Below are 21,570 nucleotides of genomic sequence, written 5' to 3'. Positions count from 1 at the left end.
GTAAACAAGCAAAACTTGCTTATGTAATACCTCTCCAGGTAACAACTTAACAACAGCTGGATATATATATATATAAGAGAGTGATGAACATAAACATACAAAATGCACAAATGAAATACACGAAGCCAGTACACTGAAGCAAGTGGTGTCTGTGAAATAAGGTAATGCAGTTTTCCTTTACTACATGCATAAAATTAAGCTACTCAAACCTTTTGCTTTTGACAATGATGTCATGAACTGATTTAAGAAGAGTCATGTTTGTAGAACTGCTTAACTACTGCCATGTAATATCATGTTTAGACCATACCCATGTGTGTAGAAATACACAGTGTTTCTGATATTATCGTATTTTTTAACAGTTATAGAAAAAGTGAATTGCATCCACAAGTACATGTCGTCTAAACTTATCAGCGTTTAAGTCACTGCAGCCGAGCCTAAGGCGACAGTGGACAATTTGGCATGATCTATGAAAATATTTGAAGTCAAAATTATTAATAATTGCATCATAACGATTAATTAAGGATTTGATTTCTTTTAATGAGCGATCATTAGTTACTTCATCGGATAGAGGGTTCCGCAGGTTGATCATATCCAGAAGAAATGAAAATAAGCATAGGTCTGTGTTCTACATTTGATTGTTTGTATGTTGAATCTTTTTCTAAGGTTATATTTGCTGTTATCAGAGAATTGAATATACACTTTTCAAATATTTTGGCTAAGCAACTTGTGAGTGCTACAGGTCTATGATTTGGGCATTCATGTTCATCGCTGACACTGACACCGCATCAGCCCGGCAGTGGACTTGACACAGTACTTACTTACTTACTTACTTTGGAGATTTAACGTGCGCTTTCCGACTGATGCGTATTTCGCACACGGGCCCGGCCAGGCCATTTAATGTGTTTCCGAAAGGGGCGAGGGTGGTCTGTGCAACCCAAGAGGGGGCTTTAGGGGTTGCTTATATAGAATTTGGGAATTTTGAGATTTGGAATAGATGCCGATGGGGTTGGGGAGGAGAACTAAGGGAGCACAGTTATTTGCGCACTGATTATATAACTCCTACAGACAGGTGGGGTGGTTGTTCAAAGCGAAACGGACGACCCCGTCTGTTATCTAATAAATGCTGTGCGGCGCCTTTGATCTTGCCTCCAACCATACACCTTATAGTAGTAAACGACGATCAGGATGGCCTGGAAATAAACACAATTCTGTCTGCCCAGTGTATCCACAATTAACTAGAATGCTTCATATCTACAAATATATATATAGAAAATTGCATCAGTGTGGTTTATCAGAACATATACAATGCTTTCTTACGCTTGGTGAGGCAGACTGAAATTGAACATTAGGATAACGTCAGCAGGGATAAAAGAGGTCATACCAAAGAACTTTATTTACTAGTGGAAAAATCAGACATTCCGATCAACCACTACAAGCCCCGGCCGGATCTCAAGGTTGACCAGATCAACACCCCAAAGGAATATCTCTACGCCAAACAAGGAGTCCCTTTCGTCATGGTGCACAAGAAAGGGGGACAGGACATCGAGTAAGACATCACAAACTACACAGACTTGTACCACTTCTTCCAGAGTAGTGGCGTACCGACCTCAAACCACTTCGTCGCCAATACCGGCGCCCTCCTTGCCAAGAGTCTCTACCAGAATCCCGACCCCCAGGATGAGAAGCTGACCAAGAGACTACTACAAGGACTAAACTTAATTTATTTTTTTAATTTTTTTTTTGGGGGGGGGGGGGGGGGGGTTGGTGTTTGCACTTCTTTATGTAATCATTACGCTTTTTTACCCTAATAGTATAAGTGCTTCCCCGTGTGCGAGATAGGCTAAAGTCGGAAAGCGCACGTTAAATCTCCGAGGTACCTATCTACCAGAACTTTATTTGCTGTTCTGGTCATACATAAATATATGTAAGTTACGTACATGGGGAGGCTAGATTATTTACAGCTTACAGCAACGTTCTAACTGTCAACTGTCTCAACAGGATCATAGGTTTGGTTATATATCTCCTCCCTGTCTCTATGTCTTAAGTTGTTAATCGGTAAATGCGGTCCAAATGTATCAACTTATTCATCTATTGTTGCAAACTTGACTGATTTAAACATATCTTATTGATCATGAACTACTCAGTCAGTCAAGCACCTGTATCAGAAATGTAAAACCAGCCATGTTTCATGTAGTCCCAATATCACTGAAAAATGCCGATGTAACGTGACATATAAATTTACTCACAGACAATATATTTTTCGTGAGAGTGAAGCACAATTTTATTAAAGTTTTATTAACAATTTCATAAACTATAATAATATTAATATTAAAATTCATCATCACTTGCCAAGTTTATGAAAATGTCCCCATTTGGGAGATGTCACATATAAACAAGGATTTGAACTAAATTTGATCGTCTTTGACACTGAGGTTTATCCCCACTTTGCCAGCAAACTGCAGAAGATTAACAATGAGTGAGTGAGCATCGTTTCGATGTTTATACAAGAAAAGATGTCATGCCAAAAACGCTCACAGTAGTTAGTGAGTAAACTCACGACCTGTCATGACCTGGTTGAGTGACTTCCTCCAATCAACATGAAAGGATTACCCACAGAGAAAGAAAGGATTAAAGTCACCCATAAATCTTCTCCTAACGTAGTACTCCAACTTCTAAATGCCTCTCAAAGAAGGATTAAAATCCTAAAGATATCCTATCTACGTGGTATAGGTACTCTCAACCTCTAATAATAAACTGTTGCGTTTGGTATCCCCAGCAATACTCACCATGGTCACTGGGCAAATGTAAAAATCCCAAACCCTAACGAGATTCTGTCAACATGGTCACACCCGGTGATTGTGAAGATCTCAAATTCTATCAACTGTCAGACAGCATGGCTGTTCATATTCATTTACAACATCCTCTTATAATTAGTATAAAAGTGTCCCACACAAAACCTTCTTTTATTTACTCTTTCAAAATACAACACAGAAAGTGGGGTGTGGGGAAATGGGACATATTCCTACGTGAAATAATGAGACATTAGTAGTGGTGACGGCTATATCATAATTGTACTGTCTTAAGCATAAATTTGGCGAACGAAAAACGTTATATTTGCAATCAAATGGAATGACTCGTGTGGGCAAATGAATATGTTCGCAATCCACAAACAATCATTTTATTAATGGCGAACATTTACCAACCCGCGACAATCGTGTCAACACGGGGGTTCCCCTAGCAATAAACTCGCATCTAAATTCACTACTGTTCTACTGTCGGCTAGCCACAATGGCTAGACTGGACCCTAGTGGAATGGTTCATGCCATAAAAGTCTAGCAACCGAACACTAATTAAGATGGGCCGACCTTGTATTTACGGTCTGGTGAGCACAGCTCAATGGCCGCTCATGAACTCAAATTTCACATCTCACTGTTTTGTTTTATCTCACTATTCATTTGATAAAATTGTCAACTTCAACTGGAACCCGGTCCCGTGTTACACGCGTGGCACACGCGTGTGCAACGGGTTGCACACGCGACGCACACCCGTTGCACACCCGTGTCCAACGGGTGCTCACCCCGTGTGCAACCCGTTGAGCACCCGTGTCACATGCGTGTTACACGCGTTCTCAACGCGTGTTAGGGGAATGAACTTTTAGGCAGTAGTGTACATGGGTGTTAGCAGCAACACATACATCGGTGTTAGCAGCAACAGGCCCAAGTGTGTTAGCAGCAACACATACATGGTGTTAACAGCAACACATACATGGTGTTAGTAGCAACACATACATCTGTGTTAGCAGCAACACATACATGGTGTTAGCAGCAACACATACATGGTGTTAGCAGCAACACATACATGGGTGTTAGCAGCAACACATACATGGGTGTTAGCAGCAACACATACATGGTGTTAGCAGCAACACATACATGGGTGTTAGCAGCAACACATACATCGGTTTTAGCAGCAACACATACATCGGTGTTAGCAGCAACACATACATGGTGTTAGCAGCAACACATACATGATGTTAGCAGCAACACATACATGGGTGTTAGCAGCAACACATACATGGTGTTAGCAGCAACACATACATGGTGTTAGCAGCAACACATACATGGGTGTTAGCAGCAACACATACATGGGTGTTAGCAGCAACACATACATCGGTGTTAGCAGCAACACAAACATGGTGTTAGCAGCAACACATACATGGTGTTAGCAGCAACACATACATCTGTGTTAGCAGCAACACATACATGGGTGTTAGTAGCAACACATACATGGGTGTTAGCAGCAACACATACATGGTGTTACCAGCAACACACACATCGGTGTTAGCAGCAACACATACATGGTGTTAGCAGCAACACATACATGGGTGTTAACAGCAACACATACATGGGTGTTAGCAGCAACACATACATCTGTGTTAGCAGCAACACATACATCTGTGTTAGCAGCAACACATACATGGTGTTAGCAGCAACACATACATGGGTGTTAACAGCAACACATACATGGTGTTAGTAGCAACACATACATGGTGTTAGCAGCAACACATACATGGTGTTAGCAGCAACACATACATGGTGTTAGCAGCAACACATACATGGGTGTTAGCAGCAACACATACATCGGTGTTAGCAGCAACAGGCCCAAGTGTGTTAGCAGCAACACATACATGGTGTTAACAGCAACACATACATGGTGTTAGTAGCAACACATACATCTGTGTTAGCAGCAACACATACATGGTGTTAGCAGCAACACATACATGGTGTTAGCAGCAACACATACATGGTGTTAGCAGCAACACATACATGGGTGTTAGCAGCAACACATACATGGGTGTTAGCAGCAACACATACATGGTGTTAGCAGCAACACATTCATGGGTATTAGCAGCAACACATACATCGGTTTTAGCAGCAACACATACATCTGTGTTAGCAGCAACACATACATGGTGTTAGCAGCAACACATACATGATGTTAGCAGCAACACATACATGGTGTTAGCAGCAACACATACATGGTGTTAGCAGCAACACATACATGGTGTTAGCAGCAACACATACATGGGTGTTAGCAGCAACACATACATCTGTGTTAGCAGCAACACATACATGGTGTAAGCAGCAACACATACATGGTGTTAGCAGCAACATATACATGGTGTTAGCAGCAACACATACATGGTGTTAGCAGCAACACATACATGGTGTTAGCAGCAACACATACATCGGTGTTAGCAGCAACACATACATCGGTGTTAGCAGCAACACATACATGGGTGTTAACAGCAACACATACATGGTGTTAGCAGCAACACATACATGGTGTTAGCAGCAACACATACATCGGTGTTAGCAGCAACACATACATGGGTGTTAGCAGCAACACATACATCGGTGTTAGTAGCAACACATACATGGTGTTAGCAGCAACACATACATGGTGTTAGCAGCAACACATACATGGTGTTAGTAGCAACACATACATGGTGTTAGCAGCAACACATACATGGTGTTAGCAGCAACACATACATGGTGTTAGCAGCAACACATACATGGGTGTTAGCAGCAACACATACATCGGTGTTAGCAGCAACAGGCCCAAGTGTGTTAGCAGCAACACATACATGGTGTTAGCAGCAACACATTCATGGGTGTTAGCAGCAACACATACATCGGTTTTAGCAGCAACACATACATCGGTGTTAGCAGCAACACATACATGGTGTTAGCAGCAACACATACATGATGTTAGCAGCAACACATACATGGTGTTAGCAGCAACACATACATCGTGTTAGCAGCAACACATACATGGTGTTAGCAGCAACACATACATGGGTGTTAGCAGCAACACATACATGGTGTTAGCAGCAACACATACATGGGTGTTAGTAGCAACACATACATGGTGTTAGCAGCAACACATACATGGGTGTTAACAGCAACACATACATGGTGTTAGCAGCAACACATACATGGGTGTTAGCAGCAACACATACATGGGTGTTAGCAGCAACACATACATGAGTGTTAGCAGCAACACATACATCGGTGTTAGTAGCAACACATACATGGTGTTAGCAGCAACACATACATGGTGTTAGCAGCAACACATACATGGTGTTAGTAGCAACACATACATGGTGTTAGCAGCAACACATACATGGTGTTAGCAGCAACACATACATGGTGTTAGCAGCAACACATACATGGGTGTTAGCAGCAACACATACATCGGTGTTAGCAGCAACAGGCCCAAGTGTGTTAGCAGCAACACATACATGGTGTTAACAGCAACACATACATGGTGTTAGTAGCAACACATACATCTGTGTTAGCAGCAACACATACATGGTGTTAGCAGCAACACATACATGGTGTTAGCAGCAACACATACATGGTGTTAGCAGCAACACATACATGGGTGTTAGCAGCAACACATACATGGGTGTTAGCAGCAACACATACATGGTGTTAGCAGCAACACATTCATGGGTGTTAGCAGCAACACATACATCGGTTTTAGCAGCAACACATACATCGGTGTTAGCAGCAACACATACATGGTGTTAGCAGCAACACATACATGATGTTAGCAGCAACACATACATGGTGTTAGCAGCAACACATACATGGTGTTAGCAGCAACACATACATGGTGTTAGCAGCAACACATACATGGTGTTAGCAGCAACACATACATGGGTGTTAGCAGCAACACAAACATGGTGTTAGCAGCAACACATACATGGTGTTAGCAGCAACACATACATCTGTGTTAGCAGCAACACATACATGGGTGTTAGTAGCAACACATACATGGGTGTTAGCAGCAACACATACATGGTGTTACCAGCAACACACACATCGGTGTTAGCAGCAACACATACATGGTGTTAGCAGCAACACATACATGGGTGTTAACAGCAACACATACATGGGTGTTAGCAGCAACACATACATCTGTGTTAGCAGCAACACATACATCTGTGTTAGCAGCAACACATACATGGTGTTAGCAGCAACACATACATGGGTGTTAACAGCAACACATACATGGTGTTAGTAGCAACACATACATGGTGTTAGCAGCAACACATACATGGTGTTAGCAGCAACACATACATGGTGTTAGCAGCAACACATACATGGGTGTTAGCAGCAACACATACATCGGTGTTAGCAGCAACAGGCCCAAGTGTGTTAGCAGCAACACATACATGGTGTTAACAGCAACACATACATGGTGTTAGTAGCAACACATACATCTGTGTTAGCAGCAACACATACATGGTGTTAGCAGCAACACATACATGGTGTTAGCAGCAACACATACATGGTGTTAGCAGCAACACATACATGGGTGTTAGCAGCAACACATACATGGGTGTTAGCAGCAACACATACATGGTGTTAGCAGCAACACATTCATGGGTGTTAGCAGCAACACATACATCGGTTTTAGCAGCAAAACTTACATCTGTGTTAGCAGCAACACATACATGGTGTTAGCAGCAACACATACATGGTGTTAGCAGCAACACATACATGGTGTTAGCAGCAACACATACATGGTGTTAGCAGCAACACATACATGGTGTTAGCAGCAACACATACATGGGTGTTAGCAGCAACACATACATGGGTGTTAGCAGCAACACAAACATGGTGTTAGCAGCAACACATACATGGTGTTAGCAGCAACACATACATCTGTGTTAGCAGCAACACATACATGGGTGTTAGTAGCAACACATACATGGGTGTTAGCAGCAACACATACATGGTGTTACCAGCAACACATACATCGGTGTTAGCAGCAACACATACATGGTGTTAGCAGCAACACATACATGGGTGTTAACAGCAACACATACATGGGTGTTAACAGCAACACATACATGGTGTTAGCAGCAACACATACATGAGTGTTAGCAGCAACACATACATGGTGTTAGCAGCAACACATACATGGTGTTAGCAGCAACACATACATGGGTGTTAACAGCAACACATACATGGGTGTTAACAGCAACACATACATGGTGTTAGCAGCAACACATACATGGTGTTAGCAGCAACACATACATGGTGTTAGCAGCAACATATACATGGTGTTAGCAGCAACACATACATGGTGTTAGCAGCAACACATACATGGTGTTAACAGCAACACATACATGGGTGTTAACAGCAACACATACATGGGTGTTAACAGCAACACATTATAACCGAGGTTGCCCTCCCTCCTCCCCCATGGTGTGTCTGTGCCAGCAACTTACAGGCTGTCCTGTGTCTGGTGCTTGATGGTGAATCTCAGCGGGAAGAGCACATACTCCTGCAGATCCTGAAGCACGTCAGCTGGAACTGACCTGATGCCATCGAACAGCTCTTGCACACTCTCTCGCGTTTGTTCCTTGGTGAGCTTCACACAGACTGGCCGCAGCTTGTCAAAGGATTGCGTCCGCTCAGCAGCCATGCCAGTGCTAACTGTAATACAAGGCAGAATGCTGTAGTCCAATAAAGAAGTGAGGATACATTCTGGCTTTCACAATGAATGATAGTTGGGGGGAATAATTTTAATTTAAATGATTTTGTTTTCACGCTTTTGATTTTTCTGGCCAAAGGTTTGTACAAAAGAATCTTCCAAAAACACTAGCATCCACTGGAATAGCCAACCCTGTGTGAATATGTATAAGAACCTTACAGCAAGTCAAGTTCCCAACTGACCACACCGAGTGCACATGTACCAAAGATTGAAGGTACTGTAATGGAGGTTGGGATAAACTGATTTGGGGCACATTGCCCTGTGGCATCTTTCCACATAATCTGATAATAGAGATGGACTATCATAACTTGTGTGTTTACGGCCATTTGTTCCAAAAAGGATGTTATTTACAACATGTTTTACAAATTGTATGAATTTCTGTGGACTCTTTCCAAATGGCATGATGCGGGCCCAGTGTGTTGGAATGTCGACACCGAGTGCTGAAGGCCAGGAGGGCAAGCACCAGTAGCAGGGTGTCCGATGGCCGTCGGTCACCGGTCAGAGACCGATAAATGTTAGTCCAAGGGTGTGGGATGGTGCACTTTTAGTGTGCGAAATTAATGGTAAACATATGAGCCCGTGGCTATTAAAATTCTGATCGGTCGACAATTTGAGAAACTAACCTAGACTGATTGTCTATGATGACTAAACTTAGGGATCAGTTAGAATGTTGTGATAAGGTGCTTTTAACATTGCTCAGACTCTGTTCATCTCGTCAAATTGACAACTTCTATTCATTTATCCAGCTTAAATGCAACAAGAAATATGTTTGAAAAATGTCGAGAATTCTTTCTCCTCATTGCACCATTAGCAGTGTAGAGTTTTAACGTTTCAAAGGGTTGAATTGCACAGTGTTTCACATGTTGGGTGGTCCATCTGAGGCTACCAGAATGTATTTCTTGATAGCCCAATGTCATACAATGAACTGTCAATAAATAATAATCCTCTGCATCTCTGGACACACATTTGCAGGTTCAACTACCATGACTTCACACACTCAGACACAGTATACCGACTCCGAAACGACCAGTCCTTGTTTTAGCCCCTTAATGCCGAGCACCAGACAGGGTATCAACAAGTACCAGCTTTAAAGTCTTTTGGTATGGTGCGGCCAGGGATCGAACCCCAGGCCTTACGCTCTCCGGGCGAACGCTCTACCACTCACATGGAGGCAGTCTCGTACTCAGATGCTGATACTGTACATACATAGACACACAGATGTACTGTTAGATACCCCACTAATTGCAATAGCAAATTACTTGTGCAATAATTTGTCTCTGTGAAGTCACAACAAAACAGACTACAAGCTTTCTTGTTTACCGGTAAATACCAGTTTTTTACTGGTAAAATTGATGGGATTCGAACCATGGTAAGGGTGTCATTTGTGGGGTGACTGCACGCCCTGCTACATACTTCCCCGTCAACAGAAGGCGCGTCCCGGGCCGCATAGTAGGGTACTGAGGCTTATTTTGCTCAAATTTAATATGATCGTGCTCAGCCCCACGATGGGCGCCAATGTAAAATTTCCGAGTCCTGTGATGGGATTCGAACCACGGACCTGATCCAGGGTCAGACGCCTTGTCCACATGACCAAAGACTCCCTCAGCAAGCTGACAAGGTAAGGATGTCATCTGTGGGATGACTCCACGCCCTGCTACACTGACAAGGTAAGGATGTCATCTGTGGGATGACTCCATGCCCTGCTACAATGACAAGGTAAGGATTTCATCTGTGGGATGACTCCACGCCCTGCTACACTGACAAGGTAAGGATGTCATCTGTGGGATGACTCCACGCCCTGCTACACTGACAAGGTAAGGATTTCATCTGTGGGATGACTCAATGCCCTGCTACACTGACAAGGTAAGGATGTCATCTGTGGGATAACTCCACGCCCTGCTACACTGACAAGGTAAGGATGTCATCTGTGGGATGACTCTAGCCCTACTACATTGACAAGGTAAGGATGTCATCTGTGGGATGACTCCATGCCCTGCTACACTGACAAGGTAAGGATGTCATCTGTGGGATGACTCCACGCCCTGCTACACTGACAAGGTAAGGATTTCAACTGTGGGATGACTCCACGCCCTGCTACACTGACAAGGTAAGGATGTCATCTGTGAGATGACTCCATGCCCTGCTACACTGACAAGGTAAGGATTCCATCTGTGGGATGACTCCACGCCCTGCTACACTGACAAGGTAAGGAAGTAGTATAGGTAATGGGGGTTCTGCCGCAACTCCACTGGAGCCGGATTTATTACCTATACTGCTACTACAGATGGCATTTTTTATGCCAAAATGATGATGCGATTCAATGATAGTCTTGAGATGTATTAAAAGAAACATCAATATTAATTAATAATGGATAAAATTTACTATAGCCCACGAGGATATTAGAAAGGTATAGGAGCAATACAAAAATTAGCCACTGCGGCTAAAGTATCTAAAGATGTGGCCAAGGATTGGTTAAAGAAACAAGCGATGTGGCAAATATATTTACCGGCACCGTGTTATATACCGAGGAAGAAGTTTGATATTTTTACAACGAATGAAGTTCATCAGGCTGACCTCTTGTTTCTTCTCCACGATAAGGTAAAACGCAAAACGTATAAATACGCTTTAACAGTAGTGGATGTGGCAAGTCGATACAAAGAGGCAGAGCCATTAACCTCGAAAGATTCAACAGAAGTAGCTAATGCACTGAGTCGCATATATGAACGTGGACCACTAAAATGGCCTAAGTTATTTCAAGTAGATCCCGGTCGCGAGTTTATGGGATCGGTAACTAAACTGTTAACAAAGCACGATGTCGAAATCGTCCGTGGTGAAAGAGAGGCCCAACGCAGTCAAGCTATCGTCGAAAGATTTAACAGGACATTAGCGGAATGTTTGTTTGGCTATCAGTATGGGATCGAAATGAAATCTGAACGATTAAGATCAACCGAATGGTTGACACGATTATCAGCCGTTGTATCAGCGCTGAATAATGAAGTGACGAGATTAATAGGGAAGAAACCATCCGATGCTATTAAAATGAAATCCGTGACTTCCGAATCTTCAGCACCGAGGAGAGGCAAAGAACGAAAACTTCCGGATAGAGTAAGGGTAAGATATTTATACCAGCCCGGTGAACTCGAAGGAGGCCTACGTCGCGCAACCGATCCCATATGGTCCCTTAAGACGTATAACATTAGTCGATTGGTTACGAAAGAAGGAGAGCCTATTCTTTATTATCTTCAAAATGGACCGGGTAGGGCATTTGTACGAGAAGAATTGTTCATAGTTCCCGACGGTACGGTATTACCACCATAACCATAAGCATAGGTAGTTACACCATCCTTATCAATCCATCTCTTTGTATCTAAGGGAGATAATGATGACTTGTTCATTCTTAATCCATATAACCTATGATTGTAACTTCTTAAAGAGTTCATCTCGTGTTTGAACGTTCTACCGTTGAATAATGCTTCTTTATACTGTTCGTGTTTGATATGCTTTTTCACAACATACTTCTTAAAGCCCTTGGCTTTTCTTATCTCCCCATTACCAGACTTTTTTATAGAATACATCTTAGGTCTTAATCCTACATACTCCGCTACAGGGGTCCCAGCACATTCATCCTTCATCTTACCTAACACCTTTTTATTTACTACGCTGTGCAGTGGATTATCTTTTGGGTAATCGCTCCTGTCGTACATATCTATTTTTTCTGCCATATCTTTATACACATCCTCGGTTTGTATTTCCATCAACAAAGAATCTGTGTCGGTATATAACACCTCGCATCTATCGCCGTATTGCTTCTTAAGTTCGTTGTAATAAAAGTCATACATTAAGTGTTTTGACAAGTCGAGAATACTCATACCGACGTACACCGGTCTGTTGAATTTTATATCACTTTTCTGCATATGCAACGCGGCTAAGTCGTTATCGAATATCTTGCTTCTGTTAAAAGCCGAACTGGCCATGAGTTTCCTGAGTCTTTCTTCCTCATTAGATCTGACTAATTTAACATCAACACGCTTCCTTAGATTCTCCATAGTTTTACCAAATACCGAGTTATTCATGAGCTTATACAGATTCTTTTCGAAATCGCTGGTAGCTATCTTTCTTAAATCTGTGTTCTGTCTTATATAGGGCTCCATCCAAGGGCTTTGATCAAACTTTAGAACTCTGTGTATTTTCTTTAGTTTCATACCTAACGATACATAGAACTGGAGATTTCTGTAGTGAACTATATATTTTGTTTTATCCATCAAATTTGGTATGAGTTTTTCTATGTTAGCTAACCTTGTATTACCCATCAAGGAGCGTTGATATTCCGACATCCGATCTTTAATAACCATTAATCTTTCGGGAGCTAGCGGATAACTGTTATGGTCTTTATGTAACGAACTTGGATATTCCAAGTCAACTTCTAGTATGTACCCTTTATTCTCATTGATATTATGGATATTATGGATATCATTGACATTGATATTATCGATATCATCAACCCACTCAAAACCACCCGTGGGTAAAGATTGACTCATAGCCCATCCGTACAAATTGTTAGCGTCGAGATATAATATGTGCGTGTCGGGTTTACTCGGATCGTATCCTTCCACTAATTTATTATTAGCCTTGGAATACCTTTTCGCCGCCATCGATATACCGGCTCTTAATCCTTTCTCAATAAACAAGTGCATATCGTAATCTGTGAGTAGTTTTAGTTCTACGCAGGTCTTCTTCAACAATGCATCCCACGATAGTCCGGGACTGAAATAGTACCATGCCGGGTCCAAGCCGTATTGTTTTAAACACGTCTTTCTAAATATTTCGAATATATCGGCGAGTAACAGTACATTGGTTTTTAAGTACAGATCGTGATAATCGCCTAATTTCTTACAACCTAATTTATCCCAGACCGTCAGAGCGTGTTCATAATCGGCATCTGTTATTTTAGATTCTGTTAAGTTACTATAGAATGATTCGAGGGGTGGTAATTCAGTTTCTTCGAATCTAGACCAATCATCCATATATTCGTACGGATATACACCTTTTCTCAGCAACAAATGATGAGTTATCTTATCGGTATATTGATTTGTTATCACAAAGTCATCGGGATTGTTCACATTAGCTAAATTGTCCAGGGAAGATAACAGAAACTGTATGGAGTCTATGAATCTAAGCCCATTACTTTCTAGATTTCCCATCCTTGTCCCTATAATGTATAGGTTTAGTCAACGAGAATGATATGTATTTTTCCATATTGTTAGGAATGCACGTTAAACCGCCGTTGGTCTTTGAGATAGCTTGCATAATGAGATGTGAATCGTATCCCCTAAGGTTGTGAAACACAACGGGGATGGGTATTGTTTGAGAATTCATTTTTAGTGTCAAGTTACACTCGTTATGCGCGGCTCCCCGATAATTACCCGTGACGTGGCAATGATCTCTTACGGAATCCCCATCCAGGGGTTTATTACAAACGTGACAACTCGTTGACTTCTTGTGGGCCCTCCAATCATCCCTCGTCATACGCATGGGTTTCTTACACGATAATTTTTCCCTGATTATTCTCTTTTCATTTTGTAGATATTCTAGGAACTTTCCCGCTGCATCGGGACCTCTGTAAATCACGGGAGTGTTTGTTTTTCCATCATACCTTACAACTATATATCCAAACCCACAAGGAATATGTTCTTGAGTTTTGTACGTAAAACTACCATCTTGATTGCTATGGTTGGTATTTTCTATGGGTTTGATAAGCGCTTCGAAGTCTGCGTAAATTACGTACGGTACTGACATTTGATTACAATAATGTTCAAATTTTAATATATTTTTTCCCTCTTTAGGCATATCGATCCTGATATCGGTCTGTCCAACACCTCTGCAGTCTTCTTTATGCGCTTCTAATAGATCTTGTCTGCTGTACCCATGAAGGCATCTTTCGCAGAAATATTTCTTTTCCTTATGTTTTGTTTGATCGTATAATAGCCTGTTTAAACTCTTTATCCACGTATAATGATATTTTCCATCTTTTTCGATCAGAAATGAATTGATTCTAGGAATATGTTCCAGAGCGGAGCTTATCCTGTGTACAACAATTCCTTTAGAATGTCCGAAAACATTTATAGCTAAATTATTTTGCTTTTCCACCTTATCAATTTGTGATATTGGTGTAGGTTTGTCTATACCATCGAAGTTGAGTCCATCGTTTTGGGGATAGCTAGAAGGTCTATTTGCAATTTTAGAATCTACGGGGAACAATACAGATCTTATCATCATTCTTAAACAGTCATCTGATTTATTTTTTACGTTAATTATGGCTTTTTTCTTCTTATAATACGGGGGTAAATCTATATAAGATCCACCTTTGAAGGGCATATAATTTGCTATATCTAAATATAAACTATCGATTTTATCCACACCCCAACCCGAACCTCTATTAGTCCAGCATTCTAAAGTTTCCTGTATCCTCTGAATTGATGTATCTAATGATGCGTTTATAGTATCGGATTTGGTTATAACTTCTTGATTGCTATGGAAATATGGTTCGGTATATTCGGTGCTATCGTCTGTGTTACTTTTACTCAATAACATTTTAATCGTCAGCTAGTATTTTATACTATGTAAATCATCTAACTCCTCGTTAATTTTACTCGATATGATTGGCTAAATATCGTTAACATCCATGTTGGAATTAATATCCATCTTCCAACCTCTTAGATATTTACCAATGCCGGCGGATGTGGGTACAAATATTAATTCTTGTTGTTGATTATCAACATCATCATTATTATCTAGTAAAGCGATCAATTCAGCTTTTCTCATTCGAGAATAACCTCTCAGCCCACTGTTTCTCACTCCAGCTTTGAGTTCTCTAACAGTCTGGGGTTTGTTGTATTCCAAACCTAGTAAGGTAATCAATTCAGCTTTTCTCATTCGAGAATATCCATGTAGACCACGTTGCTTTGCCATAGCCTTCAACTCTCTGACAAAAACCATTGTGGTTAAATGGTATATGCAAAATGAGACAAATGTCTAATTGGTTGTTTTCATATATCTAAATACGTATTCTCCCCAACCTATTCCTCTCGTTGATGTAATCTCTCTTCTTAGCATAAATAATCTGGTTCCTGACCCTATCAGCACCGTGTTTCTTACAAAAACAATAACGACCTTTGACCCCTATCCCACATTCAGAACACGTATAGTTTATGTTTCCGCGTTTGATGTAATAATTGTGTACGCCGCAGTAAACATCAACACAGCGTCGGTTACATAGAATCGTCTTACCCATGAGTGTAAACTTGCAATTATTCATGGTTTATACATCTATCATATCATTTGTCTAAATGCAAATCACATCTACACTATTGAGATATTGATTATAGATTAGCTGTCACTGCGTAGCTATTGTATAGCTGAAAGTCAATACAGCAGTCAACCCCATAATCACAAATGTGACCTCGCGGTCTTTCTGAGCCTCTGACGGTGTATAAAACTGACTCATTGTTGGTCTCGGTATTGGGTCTAGTTTTTTCCCATATTCGTGAATGGCAGATTCGACATCCTTAAACCTTTGAATTGAATGTCGTTCCTTAAGAAGTTTTTCATGAATAAAGTCTAATCTCTTCATTCTCTGTCGTGTATATTGTGACTGGGCTGCTTGGAGTTGTTCCATTGCTTCGTTATGTCGTTTATGCTCCTCTTCAACTTCTTTAGCATTTGATTCCCTCATACTAGAAAATAAATAATTACTCCCCGAAAAAGCTAGAGCATTAACAATAACTCCACCAACCATCATCGCAATTGTTGCCATGGTTTAATAATATAAAATATTCAAATGTTTAATTACTTCATTATGTCTTCCGGGATAAGTCCTTGTTTGATGAGCATATCCTTCGTTGCCATAGCCAATCCAATATCCAGAACCATCATTGGTATATCATAACTATTAAAATCTAGCTTGGGAGGTGTGGCTTTAGTAATCATTTTAGCCATACGAGCATAGCCAACGGCCAAGCCGGTGACGACCGCTGAATGATACGTTGCGTTTACCAACATTTTACCGTCTGTAACTGGAGTAGTCATGCTTCATATAGCATTATATGGGGGCTAACCTCTAATTGAACTTGTTGTTGTATTGGGGGTGATGTTTTCTCTTCTCCGGTCTTATAAAACAACCATACAGCCGCTATACCAGCAACTCCTACTTGTGCCCATGTTTTAATCGGATAAATATTTGAATTATCTATTAATTTCGCTTTCCTCGCCAGTCCTCCCTTTCTTCCTGCGGCTATTTTTTGGGGGTTCTTAGTAACTCTGGCTTGTTTTTGTGTTTGTGGTGCATTCACTAGTTGTTCCTCGCTCACATGTGGTGCATTCACATCCTCATTCACTCGTTGTTCCGCAATCTGTTGTGGTTGTGCAGTTATTTCCTCGTTCACAATCAGGGGTGTCACCTGTTGATTCTCCATTTATATTATTAAGTGGGCACGTATGTTTAAATTGACAATACCTAGCCGTTATTAAAGCTGTGGTGAGTGGAGCTAAAAACATTCCGTATCTATGATAAAACTCACAGCTCACTGAGCTTATAGCGTGTTCGATGAATGGGTCTTTCTCTAGAGATTCGCATAAATACATGCAATGTTCTGTCGGGATAGGGAGAAACGTACTAGCTACGACTGTGTATAGTTGTAACATAGCCGACCCTATCGTTTTAGTCATGGTAGCTCCCAGTCTAGACTCGTAACGCGCGTACAGTTTTTTAATCTCTTCGTCGGTCATGTTATCAATTTTTTCGATGGTATAATTTTCTCCCAAATATTGGGAACATTTTCCTCCGGCTACCAAAGCCGCGAGTCTTTCTCTATGTTTATCTAAAGATTTATCTACATTTTGATCTGTATCAGATTCTTTGAGCATTTGTTCGATGAGTTCGTCGCATTCCATAATGTAATACCTAAGGAGATATTAAAGTCTAACATAATATAATAGGGCATATCCAATACATCCCGTAATAATGAACTGTTGTGAAAGTATGATGATTTCGAACCACATTATGTCATATTAACCGCTAATGTTCAATTTGCTACATTTTACTATAATTTTGCTATAAGTTTGCTACATTTCGCTATATTTTTGTTACATTTTGCTAAGCAATTGCATAAGCAGCTGGTTGATCGGTTTTTAATACGAGTTTACAGTGCTTCGTTGCCGATAACAGTTTTCTGACTTTATCTCGTTCGAGCTTGGTATAAATGACATCATTTTCGCGTAAACATTCCTCGAATGAATCTCGATCTTTGCAATGAAACAGTGCTACCCATTTGGTCTGCTCTCTGAGATCTTTCAGGACAGAGTTGTATTTTTGAGTGAGTACCCAAACGCTATGTTGAGTATGCTGTCCGGAGAATGCTAAATACGAAAGCATTTCTTTCTTTTTTGTTAATTCTTTACTAGCGCTGCAGTCGTCTATTACGAAAAGGGTTGATTCTCCTTTGTATTTTTCGTGACATACTCGGAGACAGTCTTGTAAACGATCGCCCGGATCGACTCTGTGTACCCCGTCGTCATTCATTACCCAATCTCTCGATAGGTAGGTTTTATTAACGCTTATAGTCGGACACAGAATAATAATATGACCGAAAACTTCCCGATAATGACTTTGTAAAATTTTTAGAATAAAAGCTGTTTTTCCGCAGCCCGTTTGCCCGCATATGATAGCGCAGTGCGGATCTTTAGGTAAAAGATTATTAATAGATTGCTTGCACGAATCTCCCATTTTGTATATTAAGTTGCGCATCCATAATCACGTACAAATATATGTTTAATTTACCAGCCGATTCCTGGAGCTTTGTTATCTGTATGGTGGCACCCTCGCTAGCATTTTCTATTCTCCTCCCACTGCCGTGTAGTTGGTCATCGTCTGTTGTTCGCATGTCGAGCCATAGCGCGTACTTCGTGGTGAGGTATTCACCCATCGATACACTCCCGAGAGACAGATCTTTCACGACCGCGTTAACTTCCGGGGAACGTTTTATAGAAGGAAGTTTTTTAATCTCATCCCACTGGTGATACGATAGCATTCCTTGGCTATATAGTTGATTAGGAACGCCCTCGAGAAGTCAATTCTACTTTTGTAATCTTGGGATTGTAGAACTTCTCGGTATTTCTTTTAAACGCATCGGAGGGGTCCTCAAACAACATTAAAATACCCTTCAAACGACCTCGTGGGGACATTTAGATTGATATTCCACATCGTATCTTTTTTGTTCCTCGTGATCTTACGGTGTCGCAGCACGCGATCGTACAAAATGGCTAAACTTCCTGTATACTGGTTACGAATTTGTCTGGCTAATTCGGGATCCGTTATCATATCGTACTCCAGCGAGATATTGTCAATGGAATAGCTAGCATCTTCAGCAGCTCTGATTACTCTGCCGTAGTCATTGAAAGTGAGTTCGTATTCTAACCTATCGCCTAGGGATGCTTGATAAAAAGGCATGTGGGAATCTAGTAATTCAAAGTCTAGTGGAATATAGAATCGGTTACCCAATGCGTCGGCAACGGGCTAATCTTTTACGACAGTACCATCACCACTAGAAGCATCTACGCGCAGTCTCAGTGTGTTCTTATTACAAATACCTTGGTATTGTAAGTTTTCCCGCTCTTTATCCGTTCTCCAGAGATCCATGTAACAATAGTATACATCGCTATCGTCGATACTCAAAACCTCATTACCGCTAATTTTAATGGCGATTTTCTTAATGAAAGCACGACCTATGTTCTGAACGGGCTCCCTGTTAACGTCGGTAGAAGTCAAACTAATCGTAAATGCTAGTCGGACAGTTCCCGGAACTAACACATCGTGTGCGCCGAGATTAGGAAAGCGAACCAGAAGCGTTTGATTCTGATCGATGGTACTAGGGTTATTAGTTATAGTTACAGACTGACGAATTGCTTTGACCCCTAATAGATCTCGAAGTCTACGTTGTGGGTTTAACTTGCGTCCGTATTGCGAAGACATTGTTATATTGAAATTATATAACCATAAAAATGGGTGATTTTGAACTTAATGACTTTGATCTAAGTACCTTAGATGACTTTGATAACCAGAATCCAATCGAAGATACTGATGAAACCAGGTTTAGTAGTCATAACGATGAACTTTTACAATCAAACGTCAATGATTATTACGATGCCTTAAAAGAAGATAAAAATTATGTTAACCCAATAGGTCGTGACTATTCAAAGTTTACGATAGATAGTAAAGGAATATTGCGACTGCGTGACTCTCCGGATATTGATCTTATGAATTCTCGTACTCGTAAGCCCCTAGCCTTGTCTACGATAGCCGGTAAACACGGCACCAGGTTTGTTCGTGATAAATTAGGTTTTGTAGACTACTCGCAGATTTCCGCGAAAGACTACTAAGGTTCTTCGAACCATGCGTGATGAACTCGATAATACAGATAATTTGGAAGCAGCCTCGATGGTGGCCTCTAACTGACTCGGAGAAATCTTGACCACCATTGATGATCCTCAGTTACAGGTACCACCATCCTTGGGGTTTAGTATTAGAGAATTACGAGGTCTTGACAAGGCAATGCAAACAATGCGGGGAGAACTCATCAATAATATAGCCAAGCTATCCAAACTCGACAAGCATATAGCTCAAGACAAAACAAAACTTGAACAGGCGGGCGATGAGTTCAGTAGACGCCGCGTAGCGGAAAGATTGCGTAGCTTAGAAGACGGAAGATCGGCCCGCATCGAGGCTGCTTCCACTAATAGAGAGGCACTTCGTTCACAAATCAGTCGAATTCGAGAAACTACCGATCGAGTCCTCAACGATGACACTACACTGGCCGATAAAATTAAAACATTGTTCAGAGAACAGGGAATAATAATTGCCAGTATTTTAACCGCGTTGGGATTTATTATATCGACTTTGACTCTCGCGTTAACCGGTGGCAGTACAGGTGGCAGTACACCGCCCACACCGCCTAGTGAAAAAAAACAGTATAAAAGAGTGGATAAAAAAGCATTTAAAAGCATTAGGTTCAGCACTGGGAAAGCTCGCTGGGAAAGCCGCGGCCGCACTTCCTGGTATAATAGGGAGTGTTGTTTCCTGGCTATTGAATTTATTAGCTAAGACCACCACTCGGCTTAGTCAAAACTTGTGGGGGGTGATCGTAGCAATTGCAGGGCTGTTGTACGTATTCGCTAAGAACTATTTAACCAAATCAGTTCGCTAACCAAATCATGAGTAAACCAACCGTGACTCCACCAACTACAAGCGCTGTTTTTTCATCGATATGTTGTTGATTTTTAGCCTCAATATGTGGTGGTTGTGAGTTAGTAGATGTTAGTGAAACATGTGGTGTTTGTGGCTTGACTATTCCCTTTTCACCCGTGATTATTTGCGTTATTAATTCGATGTTAATATCTGAATTTATACCTGGTTTTTGTTGATCGGTAGAGATAACAATTTTATTATTATAACCTATCACTTGACCCATCTTAAGTTCCATATTACTCAGAGACATGTATAGTCCCGGCGCATAAACGTAGTCCACTTTGGATTGAACGTACTGTAATGCATTTTGAAAACGCTTTACAGACGATGGTATGTCAACTGGTGAATTAATGGCGTCCTCCACGTTTGCAACAAACTGTTTTTGTGCATCGAGCGCCGTCCCAGAACCGATGATTCCCGTTCGTGTTTGCGATTGTGCACCGAGAATTGCCCATACGTAAGTTCTTATCGATTCATTAACTCTTACAAATCCTTGGTTAGTAAAATTATTTTCCGTTTTATCATTAAGAAATTCATTCCAAGCGTTTGGGGTATCGTTCATTTGTATAATTTTTTTAACAATATAAATAGACCCTCTCTTAAAACTCATAATATCCCCTCTCCAATCGTTACTATAAAGTTCCCAGCCATGATACCAATGACCGACTTTATACCGATAATCATACATTCTTGAGTAAAGTTTG

The 21,570-nt window shown here is 41.0% G+C and overlaps 1 protein-coding gene across 1 annotated transcript in view; it reads right to left on the bottom strand.

Annotated features, from left to right (window-relative positions):
* The window catches only part of LOC139471404 (TELO2-interacting protein 1 homolog), a 125,562-nt gene that overhangs the window by 99,227 nt on the left and 4,765 nt on the right, over positions 1 to 21,570 (bottom strand). The window contains exon 2 of the mRNA XM_071253770.1: positions 8,303 to 8,510. Within this exon, the coding sequence (XP_071109871.1) occupies positions 8,303 to 8,499 (197 nt within the window). The 5' untranslated portion in view covers positions 8,500 to 8,510. The remainder of the gene's footprint in view (positions 1 to 8,302; positions 8,511 to 21,570) is intronic.

The sequence above is a fragment of the Haliotis cracherodii genome, unplaced genomic scaffold (assembly GCF_022045235.1).
Source record: "Haliotis cracherodii isolate W230 unplaced genomic scaffold, xgHalCrac1.p SCAF_22, whole genome shotgun sequence".
NCBI classification, from domain to species: domain Eukaryota; kingdom Metazoa; phylum Mollusca; class Gastropoda; order Lepetellida; family Haliotidae; genus Haliotis; species Haliotis cracherodii.
This window is presented reverse-complemented; position numbering and strand designations above follow the sequence as displayed.